This window comes from Chelonia mydas, chromosome 3 (assembly GCF_015237465.2).
Source record: "Chelonia mydas isolate rCheMyd1 chromosome 3, rCheMyd1.pri.v2, whole genome shotgun sequence".
NCBI lineage: Eukaryota > Metazoa > Chordata > Testudines > Cheloniidae > Chelonia > Chelonia mydas.
This window is the reverse complement of record NC_057851.1, coordinates 93,220,232-93,238,192: the sequence shown is the minus strand read 5'-3', so window position 1 is coordinate 93,238,192 and position 17,961 is coordinate 93,220,232. Positions and strand designations below refer to the sequence as shown.

At 43.2% G+C, this 17,961-nt stretch overlaps 1 protein-coding gene across 5 annotated transcripts in view; it reads right to left on the bottom strand.

Annotated features, from left to right (window-relative positions):
* Positions 1-11,404: 11,404 nt before the first annotated feature.
* Positions 11,405-17,961, bottom strand: part of NCOA7 (nuclear receptor coactivator 7) — a 154,176-nt gene continuing 147,619 nt past the window's right edge. For all 5 annotated transcript variants that reach the window (XM_037894730.2, XM_037894732.2, XM_037894728.2 and 2 more), the window contains one exon: positions 11,405-13,782. In XM_037894730.2, coding sequence (XP_037750658.1) covers positions 13,647-13,782 — 136 coding nt within the window. In that variant the 3' untranslated portion in view covers positions 11,405-13,646. The remainder of the gene's footprint in view (positions 13,783-17,961) is intronic.

Below are 17,961 nucleotides of genomic sequence, written 5' to 3'. Positions count from 1 at the left end.
CCTGCCAGCACTCCTAACCGGACACTTGGGTCCCGCTTTCTACTGGAGTTTCCAGTCTAAAACTGGATACAGGGCTGCCAGAAAAGCCTGGGGGGGGAGGGACAAGCAATCGTTTTTAAAAGTGAGCGGGCTAAGCCTTGGGGGGGGGGGGGGGGGAGTGGAGAGGAGCTAGCGGGCAGGGCCATGTCTGCTGTATTGCCCAGGTAGGTTGGAGATTGTGGGGATCAGTCCACACAGGTTTCAGAGTAGCAGCCGTGTTTTGTATTCGCAAAAAGAAAAGGAGTACAGTCCACGCAGTATCCCCAGCCCAGGTGATGTAGGGTGACCAGACAGCAAGTGTGAAAAATCGGGGCAAGGGGTGGGGGGGTAATAGAAAAAGACCCAGAAATCGGGACTCTCCCTATAAAATCGGGACATCTGGTCACCCTAAGGTGACGTGACCGCCAGTGGTGGATTTAGAGTTAGTGGGGCCCCCCAGCCCTGTGCTCAGCTTCATTTTTGGGGCCACTCTTTGGGACCCAGCCAAGAAAAAGAACACTCTCTCATCTGCCCCCAGCCCCCATTTTTCATTTTTTTCTCCATCCTCCTATGAGTAATAGGAAGTAAATGAAAATAAGTGAGGTACCTTGATTGTTCTTGTAATCTAACTTATTTTTCCACAGACCACTTGAAAATCGCAGAGGGTCTCAGTGAATCACTTAATGATCTTTCCAAATATTGTTTGTACTGTTAGCTAACTATTGTAAAGCACTTTAGATAAGAGCACTTTATTAAAAAATGTAAACAACCATTGGGGTGCAGGCTCTGGCCAGGAGCTAGGGTGAAGGAGGGGGCTCAGGGTTAGGGCAGGATGTTGAGGTGTGGAGCGCTTACCTGGGGCAGCTCCTGTTTGGTGTGAGGGGTGCAGGTGGGAATGGGGTGTGTGTGCAAGAACTCCCGTTTAGGGTGCTCGGGGTGGGGATGTGGGGGGGGGGGTGTAGGAGTCAGGGCAGGAGGCTGGGGAGGTGTGTGAGGGGGTGCAGGAGTCAGGGTGGGCAGACAGCTGGGGTCATGGGGGTGCTCACTGGAGGGGGTATGCCCAGATTCCAGCCCCTTCCCCAAGGCTCTGCCCCTGCCTCTTTTCCTCCCCCCCCCCCCGGAGCGGCAAGCCTGCTGTGGCTCTGATCTTCCCCCTCCCTCCTGCCAGCAAACCGGGGATCAGCAGCAGGGAGAGGGGGAGGGGCAGAACACAGGGGGAAGAGGTGGGGGCGGAGCTTGGCTGCCAGCAGAACCTGCCCTGCAGCAGGACAGAGCCCCAGGAGCCAGCAGCACCAAGCTTCTGCCCCCACAGGAGAGCGCAGGGGGGTGGAGGGCAGGCACAAGGAGAAGAGCGTCCGGGCCCCCTTTGGACCGTGGGCCTGGTGCCATGGTAAATCCAGTATGGGTTGCATGGCCCATTTCATAAACACTCCGCGTTTGAAAAAATCCGAGGAAGATGGTATTCAGGAGAACTGGCAAATGGGCGTAAAAGGCATAACTGGAAACGGTCCTGATACCAAGGAAAGGGAGAAGTAGCAGCAGGCCCGTAATGCTCTGAACACCAAAAAATGAATCCTACCAAGACTGGGAACTTGGACAAATTGCTAAAGAGAACAAAAGACACGTACAAGTACTCAGGGAAAACAACAAAAAGGCCAAGGTAGAAAATGAGTTACAGCCTGCAAAGGACATAAAAGGCAGTAAGAAGAGGTTCTTTACATACAGTAGGAATGAGAGAAAGATGAATGAAAGTGTAGGTCTGTTACTTGGTGGGGAAGGAGAGTTAATAACTGATGCCATCAAGAAGGCTGAAGTGTTTAAGGCCCATTTTGCTTCACTCATCGCTGAAAAAGGTTAATAGTGACCCATACACAAGTGATCAATAAAGGGGAAGGAATGTAAGCCCAAATAAGGAAAGAACAGGATAAATATTTAGATAAGTTAGATGTATTCAAATCAGGAGAGCCTTTGATGAAATTCATCTTAGGCTACATAAGAAACTAACTGAAACAATCTCAGAAACATTAGCAATAATTTTTGAGAACAAGTGAGGTCCTAAAGCAAGGGATCTCAATGAAATTTTTGGTGCCCTCAGAGTGTAGTCACCAACTCTTTCTGGTGTCCACACTGACATTTTTTCCAAAAATTTATTTTTTTCTTAAAGTTAATAAATATATATACACACACACACACACACACACACAAATCATTGTAAATTAATTATTTATGTAAGGTTTTGGGGGTGTTTTTTACAGACTCAATAATAAACATGCAATTATCTGTATTCTTTACTGGACCTAACAAATAATGTGTTTTGCACGTTCTTGTCTTTATTATCGTTTCTTTTGCTTTTTTGGTAAAAGTGGTTGTACAACAATTCTGAAGTAAAATTAAAAATGTTTTAACATAATAGAAGTCCAAATAATAACGAAAAAACAGATCTGCAAATTGTTTCTGAAATAAAAAAATTTCAACCTGACAAAAAAATAAATCCAATAATAATGACTGTATTAACAACAAACATAATCCTATTATATTGTGTTAGAAATACAGTGTGATAAAAGTTCTGGGTTTTACCACATCCATTGGGTGGATCAGATTCCTTTCAAAGAGCTGCTGAGTTATTGCAAGTAAAGTCTGCAGGATCTTGGCTCTCCTGTGAGATTAGAAAAGAAGCTCAGAAGTTAGCATCAGTGAGGCGGTTTCGGTACTTGTTTTTCAGGAAATGAAGTGCACCGAATGCCCTCTCACACAGCACAGTCATAGAAAATGCACAAGAGAAGCAAAGCAACTTTAGCTAGGGGATTGTAGGTGTCCTCAAAACAGGTACACATTACTCCATAACTCCTGTACTGTAACAGTAGGCTGACTGAAGTATGTTTTCATTCTTGAATCATTGCACATTTTCAGCATGAGGAACTTAAATCCAAAAAGAGTCAAAGGAAGAGAATCTGTCTTGCAAGACAGTTTGCAGCCAAAAAAGCTGAACCAGAATTGCTGAATGGGTCAGTGACAAAGGTGAACTGACAGAATAAGTTTCCCTCACTGAAACGATTTTCCAGATCCTCCAAGAGGATACTCAGGTATTTGGTTACACCTAAGTCGACTTTTTGCTGCACATTCCAACCGACTAAGCTGATAAACTGAAAAGTCCATTCCTCTTGTAGGTGCTGGACTGTCAGGTATTGTCATTCTAAATGTATTAAATTATTTCATTATCATCAAATATTGTTAGCTGAGGTTTCTGAAGCTCCAGGTTCAAGGAAGCAAGCTTTGGTAAAGATGCTTTAGAAAAGAGCAGGCAACCATGTACTTCTGGATCTTGTAGTTTTTGGGACAGTTACGGTGAAATGTTATTCAAAACCTCAATGAGCTCTTCCCAGAGCTTAAAGAGCCTCTGCACATTGTCATTAAAACTAAGCCAGTGGACTGGGTTGTTATTCAGCAGCATCGTGTGTGTCTCACAGCCCATTTCACACACAGTTGCGGATCTTCCTTTATTGACATTGCTGGTGTTGACAGCATTGATGCATTTTTTCCACTATGGATTCAACCTCATCCATACTTTCCATTGAAGCTTTGCTGGTAAATACTTCTTGGGCAAAACATTGAAACAGAAAACGTTTGAGTGCACTTTTCTTGGAAGCAGTTCAATACCCTACTCATGCACTTCGCATAGCTGCTTCCCCATCAATTGTCAAACCACAGAGATTGTCAAAGTTAACATGGCACGCTTACATTCTCATCTGAACACATTCAAAAATGTATTTGTCAGTAGGCCTATCTCTGAGGCACCTGACATAAAATACCTTCAGAAAAACAATGGCAATCACAGTCCAAAAAGTGAACACATACGATTACCTTGGGATTCCTCATGACATCAAGGCTCTCATCCAAGCACAGACTGTAGAAAGGGATTGCTGCGAGTTTTCCAGCTATTTCATTTTGTAGAAAATTCACCAGATCTCTTGTGCTCCCCTGTAATGTGCCGTTGCTCAGTGGTATCTCTCTGAAAAGCTTACTTTCTGGTTCTATGGCCAGAACAATTTTCTTCAGGAGTTCTCCATCGCTGAATGGTTTTCTTGCTTTTCCCCAAAAGTAGTGCAACTTTAAAAGTAGGCACTCAAATCTGATCTGGTTTATTCAAAAAAATCTTTGAGCCGCCACTGTTGTCTTTCAAACTCAGTTTTTGCATCATGTAACAGCTTGCGCCTCTGAAACTCATTGTGGTAATTCTGTTCAAGTATCCCTGCATGAGTGCTCTAGTAACATTGCATTGCATAAATTTTGATTTGATGAATTTCTCTCTTGCAAACATTGTGTGGATCAGAATGCAACTTGCTCAGAAACTGAATCAGACAGCTTCAGAAACACTAGAAACTGCATTTCCCACTGGTCTTGAAATGTTTGTTTTTCTTCCTTCCATGTTCTGCTTTTCTTAGCAGAAAGTGGCTCCTGAGGGACCATCTCTGTATCATATTCAGAGGCACTTTCTGGCACTGATTTTTTTGAAAAACTTTCTGATACCCATTTATGTCTTAAACTCTTTTGCCTTCTGCCACAAACAAACAGTCTCAGCCCACTCAAACACCACACAGTGATTTTGCCAACAATGAAGTTGACCAAAAGCTACTTACAACAAAAACAGAAGAATTCCCTACATTTCCCATCCTTGGTAACCTTGCAGTCTTGACTGCATTGGTTACCATTTCCGTGTCCCAGGTGTACTAGAATACCTGTGCTGCATAAAGGCCTTTCTTACCTTGGCCTTAACCCAACTTGTGGTAATAATAATTGACACTATAGTAACAAACTGAGAATATACCACACCTTTGTAACTTCAGTGGGACTTGCAAATAAACTTTCCCACCAATGAGTGAACTTTGCATCCTTTAGTACCTGTTTAAGGATCTTTTCAAATGTTGTTTGTGGAGTGATGGATGGTAAGCATCAAATTTTTACCTTGGTTGGCCAGATCCTTAATGTGACCCTCTAGTACAGGGTGCTGGACTAATTGTTCCAACATCTTTATGTTTACCCCTAGATGGATAGGGTCTAGGTAGTTGCACAAACTTTATGAGAGCACAGTGTTCTGTATATTTAACTTTTCTGATACAAAACTTGTATCACACCTTTGTATAGTCATGACAAAACAAAGAAATTGACATGGGGATTGTTTACAACTTCGTAAAAGAAGTTAACAGTAAATGTTCTACAAAGACTTCTAACACAAACACAGTTGCTATTAACTATTACTAACTCTGAATGGTTGCTTTCATATACCTGAAGGTCATAGTGGCATTTTCCTTGGTCCGGATCTAAGCAGATATGTGGAGCCATATAGACTTCGGTGGCACAGATATATCCATTACCTGGTTCCCTTACACGTGCACTAATATCAATACTGTAGTATTGCCCTTCACTTTCCTGCACCCAACTTCGGATGTCTGAAGGTATTAACACCGATTGGTTAATATTAATACACAAGGGAATGCAGGGATATGCCCACTTTGTGCTGGCGTTGCTGATGGTTAGGATGTGAGCTGTTCTATTCATGTCTGCATCAAAGTAAAAATCTACTAGCTTCCACCAGGCATGATGTTCTCTCTCGAAAGGCATGACATCTTTAAACATTAGGTTTTTACCTCTAGGGGAATATTACCCTGAAATCCTGTTCTTAGGATTCCTACCGCTACATCCTGTAGCAATGCCTGGGTCGGCATACAGGCAAGTGCCCATGAGGTGTTGGACTGGAGCACACCTTTAGCCTTGATTGTTTTATCAAGATTTTTTTTCTTGGTGGTGTACCAGACATTCATGGTATCTACAGCATCATAATTTAACTCACTGATTTTGCTGAGTGTAGAGGTAAGGGGCTGGCTGAGGGAGGTCATATCATACCCTGATTTTCTGGGCCAAGTTGGTAGTGCTCAGTGAATTTGCCACCTCAAGGCTAGTCCCACCCCTCCTAGTACTATGGCTGCTAGGTTCCTCTTTTGTTTGGAGTACTTAGAGGTGATGCTGTCTAACCAAGCATCCCAGCCTCTTGTTAAAGGTGTCACAAAAGGCGCATATCTGGGGGACATATGAATTAGCACTGGAATGTCCATATTTACTCTTTTTAGAGAGTAACTGGGACTGATAATAAGTAACCTTTTCAGGTCCTGTTTTACCACCAGAGGGCCAATAGAACTAACATAGGGTTTGGGCACAACAGTTATTATAGTCTATTTTACCCCAGAAGGACCTGCCAGTTACCACATTCCAGAGTCATTTACAGACACAGACAAGTTAATACTTCCTACCTTAATTGATTAGTCTTGTTATAGTTGGTATGGTAACACCCATTTTTTCATGTTCTCTGTGTATGTATGTACATATCTCTCTCTTCCTACTGTATTTTCCACTGCATGCATCCGATGAAGTGGGTTTTAGCCCACAAAAGCTTATGCCCAAATAAATGTTAGTCTCTAAGGTGCCACAAGTACTCCTCGTTCTTTAAACACAAACCATTCTTGAACATACAAACGAGCAAAACTTGTTCACATATTCCGAAGCATTACAGTATTGCTTTGGTTGGCTACTACAATTTAATACAAGAAAATATGTACTTGAAGGGGTGTGTAACCGTACTCTGACGTATGGTACATAGGATTACATATTTAGAAATATCTTTACTTCCTGGATCCCTTCCCTCAGTTTTTAGGCCAAATTAGACATCATACAGGCACATCTTAGGGGACTTTTTATTATAAGCCCACTAGTACAGTTGGTGACGCATCTGTCATGTAGCTTCCAAACACAGCTCTCACCAAATTTGGTAACCTTCCCTAAAGCTTCCAAATTTGTCTCAGTTAAGATTACATTAGTGTTATAACTAACTACATCCATGTTTACCTTATTGCCCATTTCCTTCTTCCATTGGAGGATACAGTTGGTGTCTCTTTTGTAGGTGACCACCATTACAGGACCTTTATCATCAAGCAAAGGTGGTCCATGAGATACTCCCCATGGTCTTTTCTCATTTCCAAGAAATTTCCGAAATTTTCAATTTCCTTAGTACCATTCACAGGTGATTCAAGGTTACAAAAATAATGTTCCCCTTCTATGGACAACATATACAAGTTTGTATACATTAAAAGCAATAGCAGGTGATTGATGATTTTGGACACCTGAGAGATGAACAGAGAAAGAGATTACATTTTGCAGTAACTTGGCCCCTTTCCACCCTTTTAATTGACTGGAGTGAAACCATTTAAGGGTTTTAACTTTTTTGCCCTTTAATTCCACCTTGTAGACGGTGGGGCTGGCTTTATTTGTAATTACCACAGGCCCCATCCATCTTGGGCTTAGGACATGCCCTCTTTCTGAATAGAATTTGTATAAAACACAATCCCCCAATGTTCCATTCAACAGGTTTCAATGTGTCTCCTAACCTTTTTTCCAGAACTTGGCATTTGCCTTCAACTGTAGGGCGACCTGTCTTTGAATACAACTGATGTTATTCAGAAGCTCCTTCATATACTTATCTATCAGAACCCTGGGTTGGTAGTGGTCAGGAGGAACCCCTCCTACCCATCAGTGCTCTGGAATCTTCATCACACGACCTATTATTACCACCTTGTGTAGTGTAAAGCCAAGGGATGCTATTGTGGATCTTAATGCCATGAAGACCAATGGCAACTTTTGGTCCCGGTTCTTTCCATTATTGCTGGTGATCTTATGGAGAGCAACCCACAGCTCTGGGGGTGTCCTGCAATATGAAATTGTTTGATACCCAGAGCCTGACATAGGGCCTTCATTATCTCACTCACAAAGTGGGGATCCTGGTCTGAGTCAATGGTTTCAGGCAGACCAAAGCGTGCAAAGGTTTTTTGCTGTTGTGGAGGCTGTATTATTTCTGGTAGGATAAGCCTCCACCCATTTGGAGAATGCATCTATGATGACGAGGCAATATTTATTACCTCTGCCCATACAGGGTAATGGCCCAGTAAAGTCCATTTGTAAATGTGACCATGGCCCAACAATCTTTTGGTGTGCCATGGGGCCCTTGATTACTTTGTGGTCTGCGTTATTTTCAGCACACTGCAAGCAAATATGACTGTTTCAACATCTCTAGTTATTCCCAACCACCAGCCCATGCTTAGGATTCTGTTGGTGGTTTTTTCCACTCCAAAGTGGCCTTGGTTATGTGTGATAGGTTGATGAGTTCTTTTCTCAAGCATTCAGGCACCACTAATACCGGTGTAACATTGTTAACATCTTTCCTTTGGGCCATGATGATACTATTCTTGTTTTTGAAGAGCTTATACCCTCTATATTCCTCTTTTGACAGAAGGTCCTGGACTTTGTCAGCTTTTTGATGGTCTATGATGTCTACCTGGCTCATGATTTCCGATTCTGCAAGTTGCCCTTTATAGATCTTATCAGACTTGGTCCACAAATATTCTTTTCCCACTAATGCTGCTTGCTTTGTGAGGCTATCAACTTGATTGTTGTGTTTTGCAATTTCGGCCTGATCTTTCCTGCGTGCCTTCACTTTACAGGATGTATGTATTACCTGTCCTGGAGGTGGCAAGATCCCAGATGTGTAAAAGGTATTTTGCATAGGAGACAGGTCTTCCATCCGAGGTCTTCATGGATCTCTGGATCCATACTGGCATCCATTTTGTGAGTGCCTTCACCACCCAATCAGAGTCTGAACATACCAACAAGTTGCTCTTTGGGTCTGCAGCATCTAAGACAGCCAGGATGGCAACAACTTCTGCTGCCTGTGCCAAATAGGCTAGGACAGTGCTGTGCACGATGGTCTATGAGCTGAGCTGAAGGGCTGTATAGCCCGCATACAGCTTGCCATCCTTGTGATAGCAACTCCCATTGACTACCAGACGTCAAGATGTTTATCTTTGGCTTCCTGGTATGTCATGCCCATTTTAAAGGTGCTCTAAGTTGTCTGATGTTAGAGGGCACTCATGCTCCTCACCTTGTATTAGCAAAGCATATGGTGTAGCTGATAGTTGAGATGTCTTGTCAACTTTGCTGTCCCTGTTGATTAGGCTAAAAGTCCAGAATGCTAACCTAAGTTGGAGACCCTTCCTTCATTTATTCATCCTGAAAGGACATACTTGATAAGAGTGTGGGCTGTTTGGAGAACGACTGGGGACATTCTGATGATATATTCCCAGTGGCTGTGTGCCCATGTAAGGGCCAATACCTCCTTTTCACATGCTGTATACGGTTGTTCTACATTGCTTAGTACTCTGGAGCCATATGCAGCTGGTTTAGGACCATTACCAGCATCCTGCATTAGCACTGCACTTAGACCTTTTCCTGTTGTAGCCAGCTGTAACTGATAGGGAATATTAGGCATAGGATAAGCAAGAGTCGGAGCCTTCATAAGGGCTTGCTTTAGGCTGACAAAGGCATTTTTCATTTCTTCTCCCCACATCCAGTATTGTCCCTTCTTCAGCAACTGGTACAGAGGGCGGGCCATCTCTGCATAACCTTCAATGAATTCTCTTGAGAATCCCTGTCAGGTCCAAGAAGGAATGTAGAGAAGATCGGTTCTGTGAAGCAGGAAACTTATTTATGAGCTCAATTCTTTGAGCATCAGGTTTGCTTCCTTCAGCTCCTAACTCTATGCCCAGGTACGTTATTTTTTGGCACACCAGGTGATAAGTGATGGTATGCCAGGTGAGTGGGAGCAGTGCAATTGCAGATGGAACAATGGGCACTGATCTGCCACTCTGATGGGCAGCAGCCGTGGGACAAGCGAACCAACCTTAAATACTCTCCTGTTACGAGGCAGATTACGGTCATGCGACCATACCTTTTCCTGCCTTGCGGAGAAAAAGGCGCCAAATCTGGCAACAAGATAGGCACCAAAAATGGAGGGACAACAACCACCCCTTGAATCCAAGATGGATAAGTAGGGAAAAACAACAAAAACAGAAAAATTCCCTACAAAACCACCTTTGTGGCTTTCTACTCCTGGAGCTGACGGATGCTGACACGAAATAGAACAGCTTGGAGAATACAAGCCAATCTCTATGGAGAATCTTCCCACCAAAATTGAAAAAGAAAAGTAGTTTTAAATTGAGACACTTTGAAAAAGTTCATCTCTGAAGATTATTCTAAGATGTTTTCTTGCAAGATCCTATCTTGAGAACAGAAAGTGGGAGCTAATTTAAATAATGATTCCAACACAAAAAACTATGGTGTGCAACAGCTAAGTTTGCACAAGTACAAGTACCAACTCAAATATTAAACGACTTGGAAAATTCACAGTTAAGACGTAGCAAACACTATACAGCAGCCAGCCAACAAAAATGCATGGAAATTAAAATCTTAATAATCCATCACACACTCGTAAGGAAACACCAAAATAAACCTTCAACTGTATTCCTGTAGTGATTAAAGCATACGATTCTGAAACAACTTTTCATCCATAACAGTTTCAAAATCACTAGTGACCATAAAACACTAGACTGTTTTACTCCTAGTTTACAGTTTTCCTGCAAATTCTGGTCACCATTAAGTTTACACAAAGAGTTACTTAAACTTATGAATAGAGGGTATGCTCATTCTGAGACCTCTGAGTTTCTCCAGTCAGACCAAAAACTTGACATGCCCGATCTTTCTGAAATTAAAAAATAAAATAAAAAAAAAAAATGCCCAAAGAATCCAAAAAAACAAACAAACCAAACAGACACCACAGAAGAGTTTTTCTGGTTTTAATTTCAGGCCTTCTTCATACACTATAAAGTAGCAAAAAAGGCACAAATTCTTTGCAGATTACCTTCATGTTACTAATATCATCAATTTTAGCTTCATCTTAGTTATTTTTTCTCTGGGAATAAAACTATTATATTTTGCAAGAAGTCTGATGGTAAGCTAAGTATGTGCGCTACCTTTTCATATCTTGAGATAGGCTGACACTCAGGAATATCATGACCGTTCTCAAAAACATGAAGTACTTGTAACATGGCATGTGGGCACATACAAAAGTAGGACTAAGCACTGCAGAATAAGGCTGATCAGATCCTCAGATTAACTGTTCTATTATTTTCATTATTTTTTTTCCTAGTAAAAGGAGGTGTTTTTTTCTTTTTTGCATAGCTTTTCTTTTTGAAGTCCCTTCATAGTACATTGAATCAACCCAAGTTAGAAAATAACATACCAAAATGGATCAACTTCTACCATCTACTCCTGTATTCTGCCTCTGCTATGATCTGTACCTTTGAAACTCTCTTCTCAAGGAGGATTCAGCTACTATTCTTATCTGAAGTATTTGTGCCTTAAGGAAGGGCTCATATTATTCCCTCATTTTAGGAGTATTCAACGTCTGTAAATAAATGTAAAAGAGAAAACATCCAAAATAAGCATCTGAATGCATAAACTCCTTTATTGAAAATATTTCGATAGCATTGCATTACATATATTCAATATTCATAGTTTAAAGTGTAAAGGGTCACAGAAGTTTTAATGAACAACACTGCTGAATATAGAACACAGCGTTTAGATATGCTCTGACAAGTACAGAGTAATGGAATAAACTGTAGGTAAATAAGAGAGATAGGTATGTAAAATGACAATTTTTTTTGCTTGTAACTAGTAAGGGGTATGCAACTGGTCAAAATGGCAGACATTATTGGACATTCCTAGCATCTCTCAAAGCACTATGCTATTAGCAGGTTCTGAAATATCTTACAGCTAAATCCATCAGAACTTTTTTTTATGGATAGACCAAGTGGTAGAAAACAGTGTTAATAGCTTATGTGCACTGTGTTACAGACTTCTTATTTTTACAGCATCAGTTTTTAACTGCATGGAACCTCTGTGTGGACTTTAAGACTGATTGATGCTTGGCATCTAAGTTGTTCCCTTTTATTTCTGGGGGATGGGAGAAGAGGGTGAAGAGTAGTAACTAACTGGAGTTGTAGTACTGTGGTGGAATATTCCAAGTGTTTACAGTGCATTTTTGAGTATGAATGCAACACCATTTCTAAACTGACTTCTTTTAAGATGATTAATTGGATTCGGTATGACGTGTTACATTTTGCTTTGAACTCTAGAGGCAGGACAGTATTCCTTTCCTACCAGCAGAGATTATCATTTAAATAATTTTTTTTTTAAACAAAAACACCCACAAAGCTATGTTTTTTGACAAGGCAGAATTGGTCACATACCATAAAGAAAAGTATTTTCTTATTTCCTTCAGTTACCTTTTGTATCTGTTGGTGTTTTCACAGCACTAACTGGATTAGAGTTCAGCTCTGCCTTTCATAAATAAAATGTCCCTCCAGAGAAAAAATTCTGGTCAGCATTTAAATGCCACTTCATTAAACCAAAAAAGAAATAATTAGTTACTTGTAAAAGCATAAATTAGCATGTTGGTTCAAGCCTTTTTCAGGAAGGAAACCAAATAAGAATGACCAAGAAAAACAGTTTTTACACCAACATAATATGGCCTATATGGGAAAGAACATTCCTTCCAACTTTTCACATTATATTTTTCTCCCTATTAAAAAACAATTTAAAAAAAATCTTATATGTAGGTAAGACTAATGAAACAGAGCTAGTTTTCTGTGCCACCACGCAAGTGGCTGAAAAAACCAACCTGTGTTTCTTTTCAGACATTTTCTTAGTCATGAGTATAAACATGCTGGGGCAGATCCTGAGCTGGTATAAACTGTCACAGCTCTACTGAAGTCAATGAAGCTACGACAAGTTACGCTAACTAAGAATGTGCCCTGCTGTCCCATATATTGCCAGTAGAACACCCGATCAATAGGAAGATGGCAGCAGAGTCAATAATGAATGCTGACAGCACCCACCTCTCTCCCACCCTCTGAAAGTAATCCAGAATTATGCACTCAGAGTTTCTGCCAAAAAACAAAACCCCTAAATTAGGGCAACAACAAAACAGAAACAAAAGTTTCATTTACAAAATAAAAAATATATATATAAAACTAACTTTAGAAATCAAATGGATTTGTTGCCAACACATATGAAAAACACCTCAGTAGTATTTTTCTGTCAAATTCTGAGGTTTTAAACATTAAAAGAAAAAAACATACCTAATACATTTTAAACAAATGTACTATACAATGAACAATAAATAAAAAGATTTAAAAAAAAAAAAAAAAACATGTTCCCTTTAAGTGCTGTGTTCATCTATTTCAGATTATTATTGTTTTCATGGCAAACAGAAAGTATGTTGTAGATTTTCTTTTTGGTTAGCACTTACATGTAATATAAATACACATGGAATGTACTGTATATATATATATATATTTTTTTTTTTTCCCCACAGTATTTTTTCCACCGTTACAGAAAATAAAAAACAAAAACTGCTTTAAACAAATTCATACACTATGAATGTCTTCATTAGCATCTTGTTTCCTTACTGAAGGAGTGTTGGTGGGAAGAGAGTAAAAACACTCACACACACTGGTCCTCTTATTGTTTTCTACATTTCTGCCTCTTAAAATTGGCTCTCAGAATGTTTTTGTGTAGCCGTGTTCTGCTGGGATATCAGAAAGAAAAAGTGTTACACTGTGAGGCCTGTGCTGGGGCTTTAGCTTTCAGCATCCTCAATGAACCCAGTCCATAAGGCAGTCCGTATTTCACTCAAATGTCCATACTTCCACATCTTGTATTATGAAATCTTCCTTCTTGGATAAGATGTCATTATTGAAGGTGCTGCAGGAGTTGCTTCGCCCATGATACAAATCAGCATCCAGCCATAAACCAAATCGACCACTAAAAAAAGAAGAAAAAAAAAAGTTAAAGTTTGAACTTTATCTACAACAGCTAAGCCCACATCCTTGTTAGCTGGAAACAAAACAAACCCCCACAGCTTGGGCAAAAAATGGTTCCTCGCCTTCTTGTAACTGTTGTTTTTCAAGATGTATTGTTCATGTCCATTCCAATCAGGTGTGCGTGCGCTGCATGCACGGTTGTTGGAAACTTTTCCCTTAGCAGCTCCCACTGGGTACGCTAGGGAGCCCCCGGGAGTGACGCCTTTATGACCCTGCTGACCCGACCCACCCTTGAGTTCCTTTTTGTCGGATACTCTGACAGATGGTAAGGAGGGTGGGTATTGGAATAGATGTGAACAACACATCTCGAAGAACAACAGTCCCAAGAAGTGCCTTGCACGATGACAGGTTTCAGAGTAGCAGCCGTGTTAGTCTGTATCCACAAAAAGAAAAGGAGTACTTGTGGTACCTTAGAGACTAACAAATTTATTTGAGCATAAGCTTTCATGAGCTGTAGCTCACGAAAGCTTATGCTCAAATAAATTTTTTAGTCTCTAAGGTGCCACAAGTACTCCTTTTCTTTTAGTCCCAAGAAGGTGAGTAATCGTTTTTTCTTCAAGTGCTTGTTCATGTTGATTCCAATCAGGTGACTCCCAAGCTCTCCCCCAGAGGTGGGACTGGAGTTAAGGAATCACTGATTGGAGAATCGCCTTCCCGAAAGCTGTGTCCTCTCTAGCATGCTGGGTGATGGCATAATGGGTGGTAAACGTGTGCACCGAAGACCAGATTGCTGCTCTGCAGATCTCCTGGATGGGCATCTGAGCCAGGAAAGTGGCAGACGAGGCTGGAGCTCATGCCAAGTGGGCTGTAATATCCAGGGCTGGGATCTTGGCGAGGTCGTAGCAGCTATGGATGCAGTCCGTGATCCAGAAAGAAATGCGTTGTGTTCTCAGTGGTAGCAGATGACAGAACAAGGAGTAATGGTCTCAAGTTGCAGTGGGGGAGGTTTAGGTTGGATATTAGGAAAAACTTTTTCACTAGGAGGGTGGTGAAACACTGGAATGCGTTACCTAGGGAGGTGGTGGAATCTCCTTCCTTAGACGTTTTTAAGGTCAGGCTTGACAAAGCCCTGGCTGGGATGATTTAGTTGGGATTGGTCCTGCTTTGAGCAGGGGGTTGGACTAGATGACCTCCTGAGGTCCCTTCCAACCCTGATATTCTATGATTCTATGAGACCGGATGCCCCTTCATCTGGTCTGCCACCACTACAAACAGCTGGTTAGACTTCCTGTAAGGCTCTGTGTGCTCAATGTAGAATGCCAGCGCTCTCTGGACATCTAGTGAGTGAAGCCTCGGCTCCTGCACATGAGCATGCAGCTTGGGATAGAAGACTGGTAGAAAAATGTCTTGGCCAATGTGGAATTTGGATACCACCTTGGGCAGGAAGGCTGGATGCGGCCTGAGTTGTACTTTGTCCTTATGGAAGAGTGTGGGGGGGGGGGGGGGTGTTTGATGGTTAGCGCTTTTAACTTGGACACCCTCCTGGCTGATGTGATGGCAACCTGGAATGTCATCTTCCCTGAGAGATACAGAAGGGAGTATGTAGCCAGTGGTTCGAATGTCCCCCCCACACACATATTAGCCTAGAGAGGACCAGAAGGAAATCCCAAGCAGGTACTGGCGATTGGGACTGTGGATATAGCCTTTCCATGCCTTTCAGGAAACGGCCCACCATAGTCCTGGCAAATACCCCAACTCTCCTGGGTGAAACACCGAGATGGCTGCGAGGTGTACCCTGATGGATGATCCTGCCAAACCTTGCTGCTTCAGATGCAGTAGATACTCCAGCATGAACGGTGTAGATGTCTGAAGTGGAGGTATGCGATGCTGCTCACACCAGCATGAGAACCTTTTCCCCTTAGCTAGGTAAGTGGCCCTGGTGGAATGTTTCCTGCTACCAAGCAGCACCTCCCTTACTGATTCCGTGTATTGGAGCTCCTTTGGGTTTAACCATGAAGCTTCCAAGCCATGAGATGGAGGGAATAAAGGTCTGGGTGAAGAAGGTGGTCCTGTGTAATCAGATCGGGGTACAGTGGCAGTGCGATTGGGGTGTCCACTGACAGCTCCAGAAGCGTGGTATACAAAAGTTGGCGTGGCCATGCTGGGGTCAGCAGAATTACTTCCGCTTTGTCCCTGTGGATCTTGAGCAGCACCTTGTGGATGAGCGGTATCAGCGGGAAGGCATACATTAGATGGTCTCCCCAGGGTAGCATGAACGAGTCTGAGATAGAGCCTGAACTGTTTTTGGAAAGAGCAAAAGGGACACTTCCTGTTGCTCCTGGTGGCAAATAGGTCTATCTGGGGAAGCCCCCACCTTTGGAAGATGGGATGCATGACGTCCAGACGGATGGACCACTCATGGTTGCGAAACGACCTGCTGAGGTGGTCTGCAAGCTCGTTCCGTACTCCAGGGAGATAGGACGCCTCCAGGTGAATGGAGTGGGCTATACAGAAATCCCATAGCTGGAAAGCTTCCCGACAGAGAAGAGAGGAGCGGGATACGTCCTGCTTATGTAAAACATGGTGGTGGTGTTGTCGGTCATCACCGCCACCCACTGACCCTGAATTCTGGCCTGGAAGGTCTGGCAGGCTAGACACACAGCTCTGAGCTCTTTGATGTTGATGTGGAGTGGGAGTTTGACCTGCGACCACTGATCCTGCATCTGTAGGTCTCCTAGCTGGGCCCCCCAACCCAGAGCTGACGCGTCCATTACTAGGGTCATGGAGGGTTGAAGGGTGCTGAATGGGAGTCCTTCGTGGACCATGCAAGGGTCTAGCCACCAGCGAAGGGACTCTAGAACTCACTCCAGTACTGTCACTACTGAGTTCAAGCTGTCTCGACCTGGGCAATAAGTTGAGGTGAGCCGTGCCTAGAGTGGCCTGAGCCTCAGTCTGGCATGCCTGACCACATAGGTGCAGTCCGCCACAACCGAGGAGACTCAGGCATCCCCTTGCAGTTGTGGTGGTGTACTGCCTGAGAGTCTGGATAATATCTGTCATTACTTGAAATCTGGACTCCAGCAGGATTGCTCTGGCCTGTACCGAGTCCAGCACTGCCCCGATTAATTCTATTCTTTGGGTCGTGAAAGCGTGGACTTGTTCACATTGAGGAGGAGTCCTAGTCTCTCGAAAGGGTCTCTGACTAACCAAACTTGGGACTCCACTTACTCCTTGGAGCGCCCGCCCCCCCGCAGCAGCCAGTCGTCGAGGTAGGGATACACTTGTACCTGCCTCTTTTTGAGAAAGGCTGCGACCACTGACATGCACTTGGTGAACACTCAGGGGGGCCATCAATAGACCGAATGGGAGCACTGTGAACTGGTAATGTTTGTGGCTGACTACAAATCTCAGGAAAAGTCCGTGGGCTGGATGAATGGCTATGTGAAAGCACACATCTTTCATGTCGAGAGCAGGGTCAAGGCCAGGGTCTACCACAGAGTTTTTATATTGTTCTGCCCTGTCTTGATTAGGGGCAGAGCCACCCGTGATGTACCTTCGGGAGCGAGAATGTCCACCATGGTGTCCTCGGTCTCGACAACCTCCTCCACTTGCAACTCCATGTTGTGAGAGTGATTCACCTGAGGACGTCTTGGTGCACCCTGTGATCTGTTGGAGGTGGCCCTGAAGCGGACGCCCCTGCTACAGCTTCGTCTGGGAAAGAAGATGAGGTGGCTAGTGGAGTTACTGGGTCCTCCTGTCCCTCTAAGTCTCTGACCTACTCTTGGTCAATAGACCATTGTGGCCACTACAGTCTATGCCTGGGGCTGGTCCTGTTGTGGAGACGTCTCAGTCACAACCAGAGGTTGAGGGGACAGTTGGGACAGGGTGGCCTTGGATCCTCGAAGAGCGAGTCTGTCCCCAGGAGAGTGTTGCGGCCGGTGTCCTGACGCTACAGACCTTGATCCCCTTGACAAGGTGCCCTGGACTTGATGATACACCCCGGGGATCCAAAAGGGCCATTGCACCAGGGGTTGCCACTGCTGTTGCCAACTCAGTGGTGCCTCCCTTCATCGATTCTGGGATCTATGCCAACTATGCCTTTAATAATATGAGTCGACATAGGACTCTGAGGTCCGAAGTACTGATGCTCGATGCCGCAATGGAGGCGGGGGACCGGTGC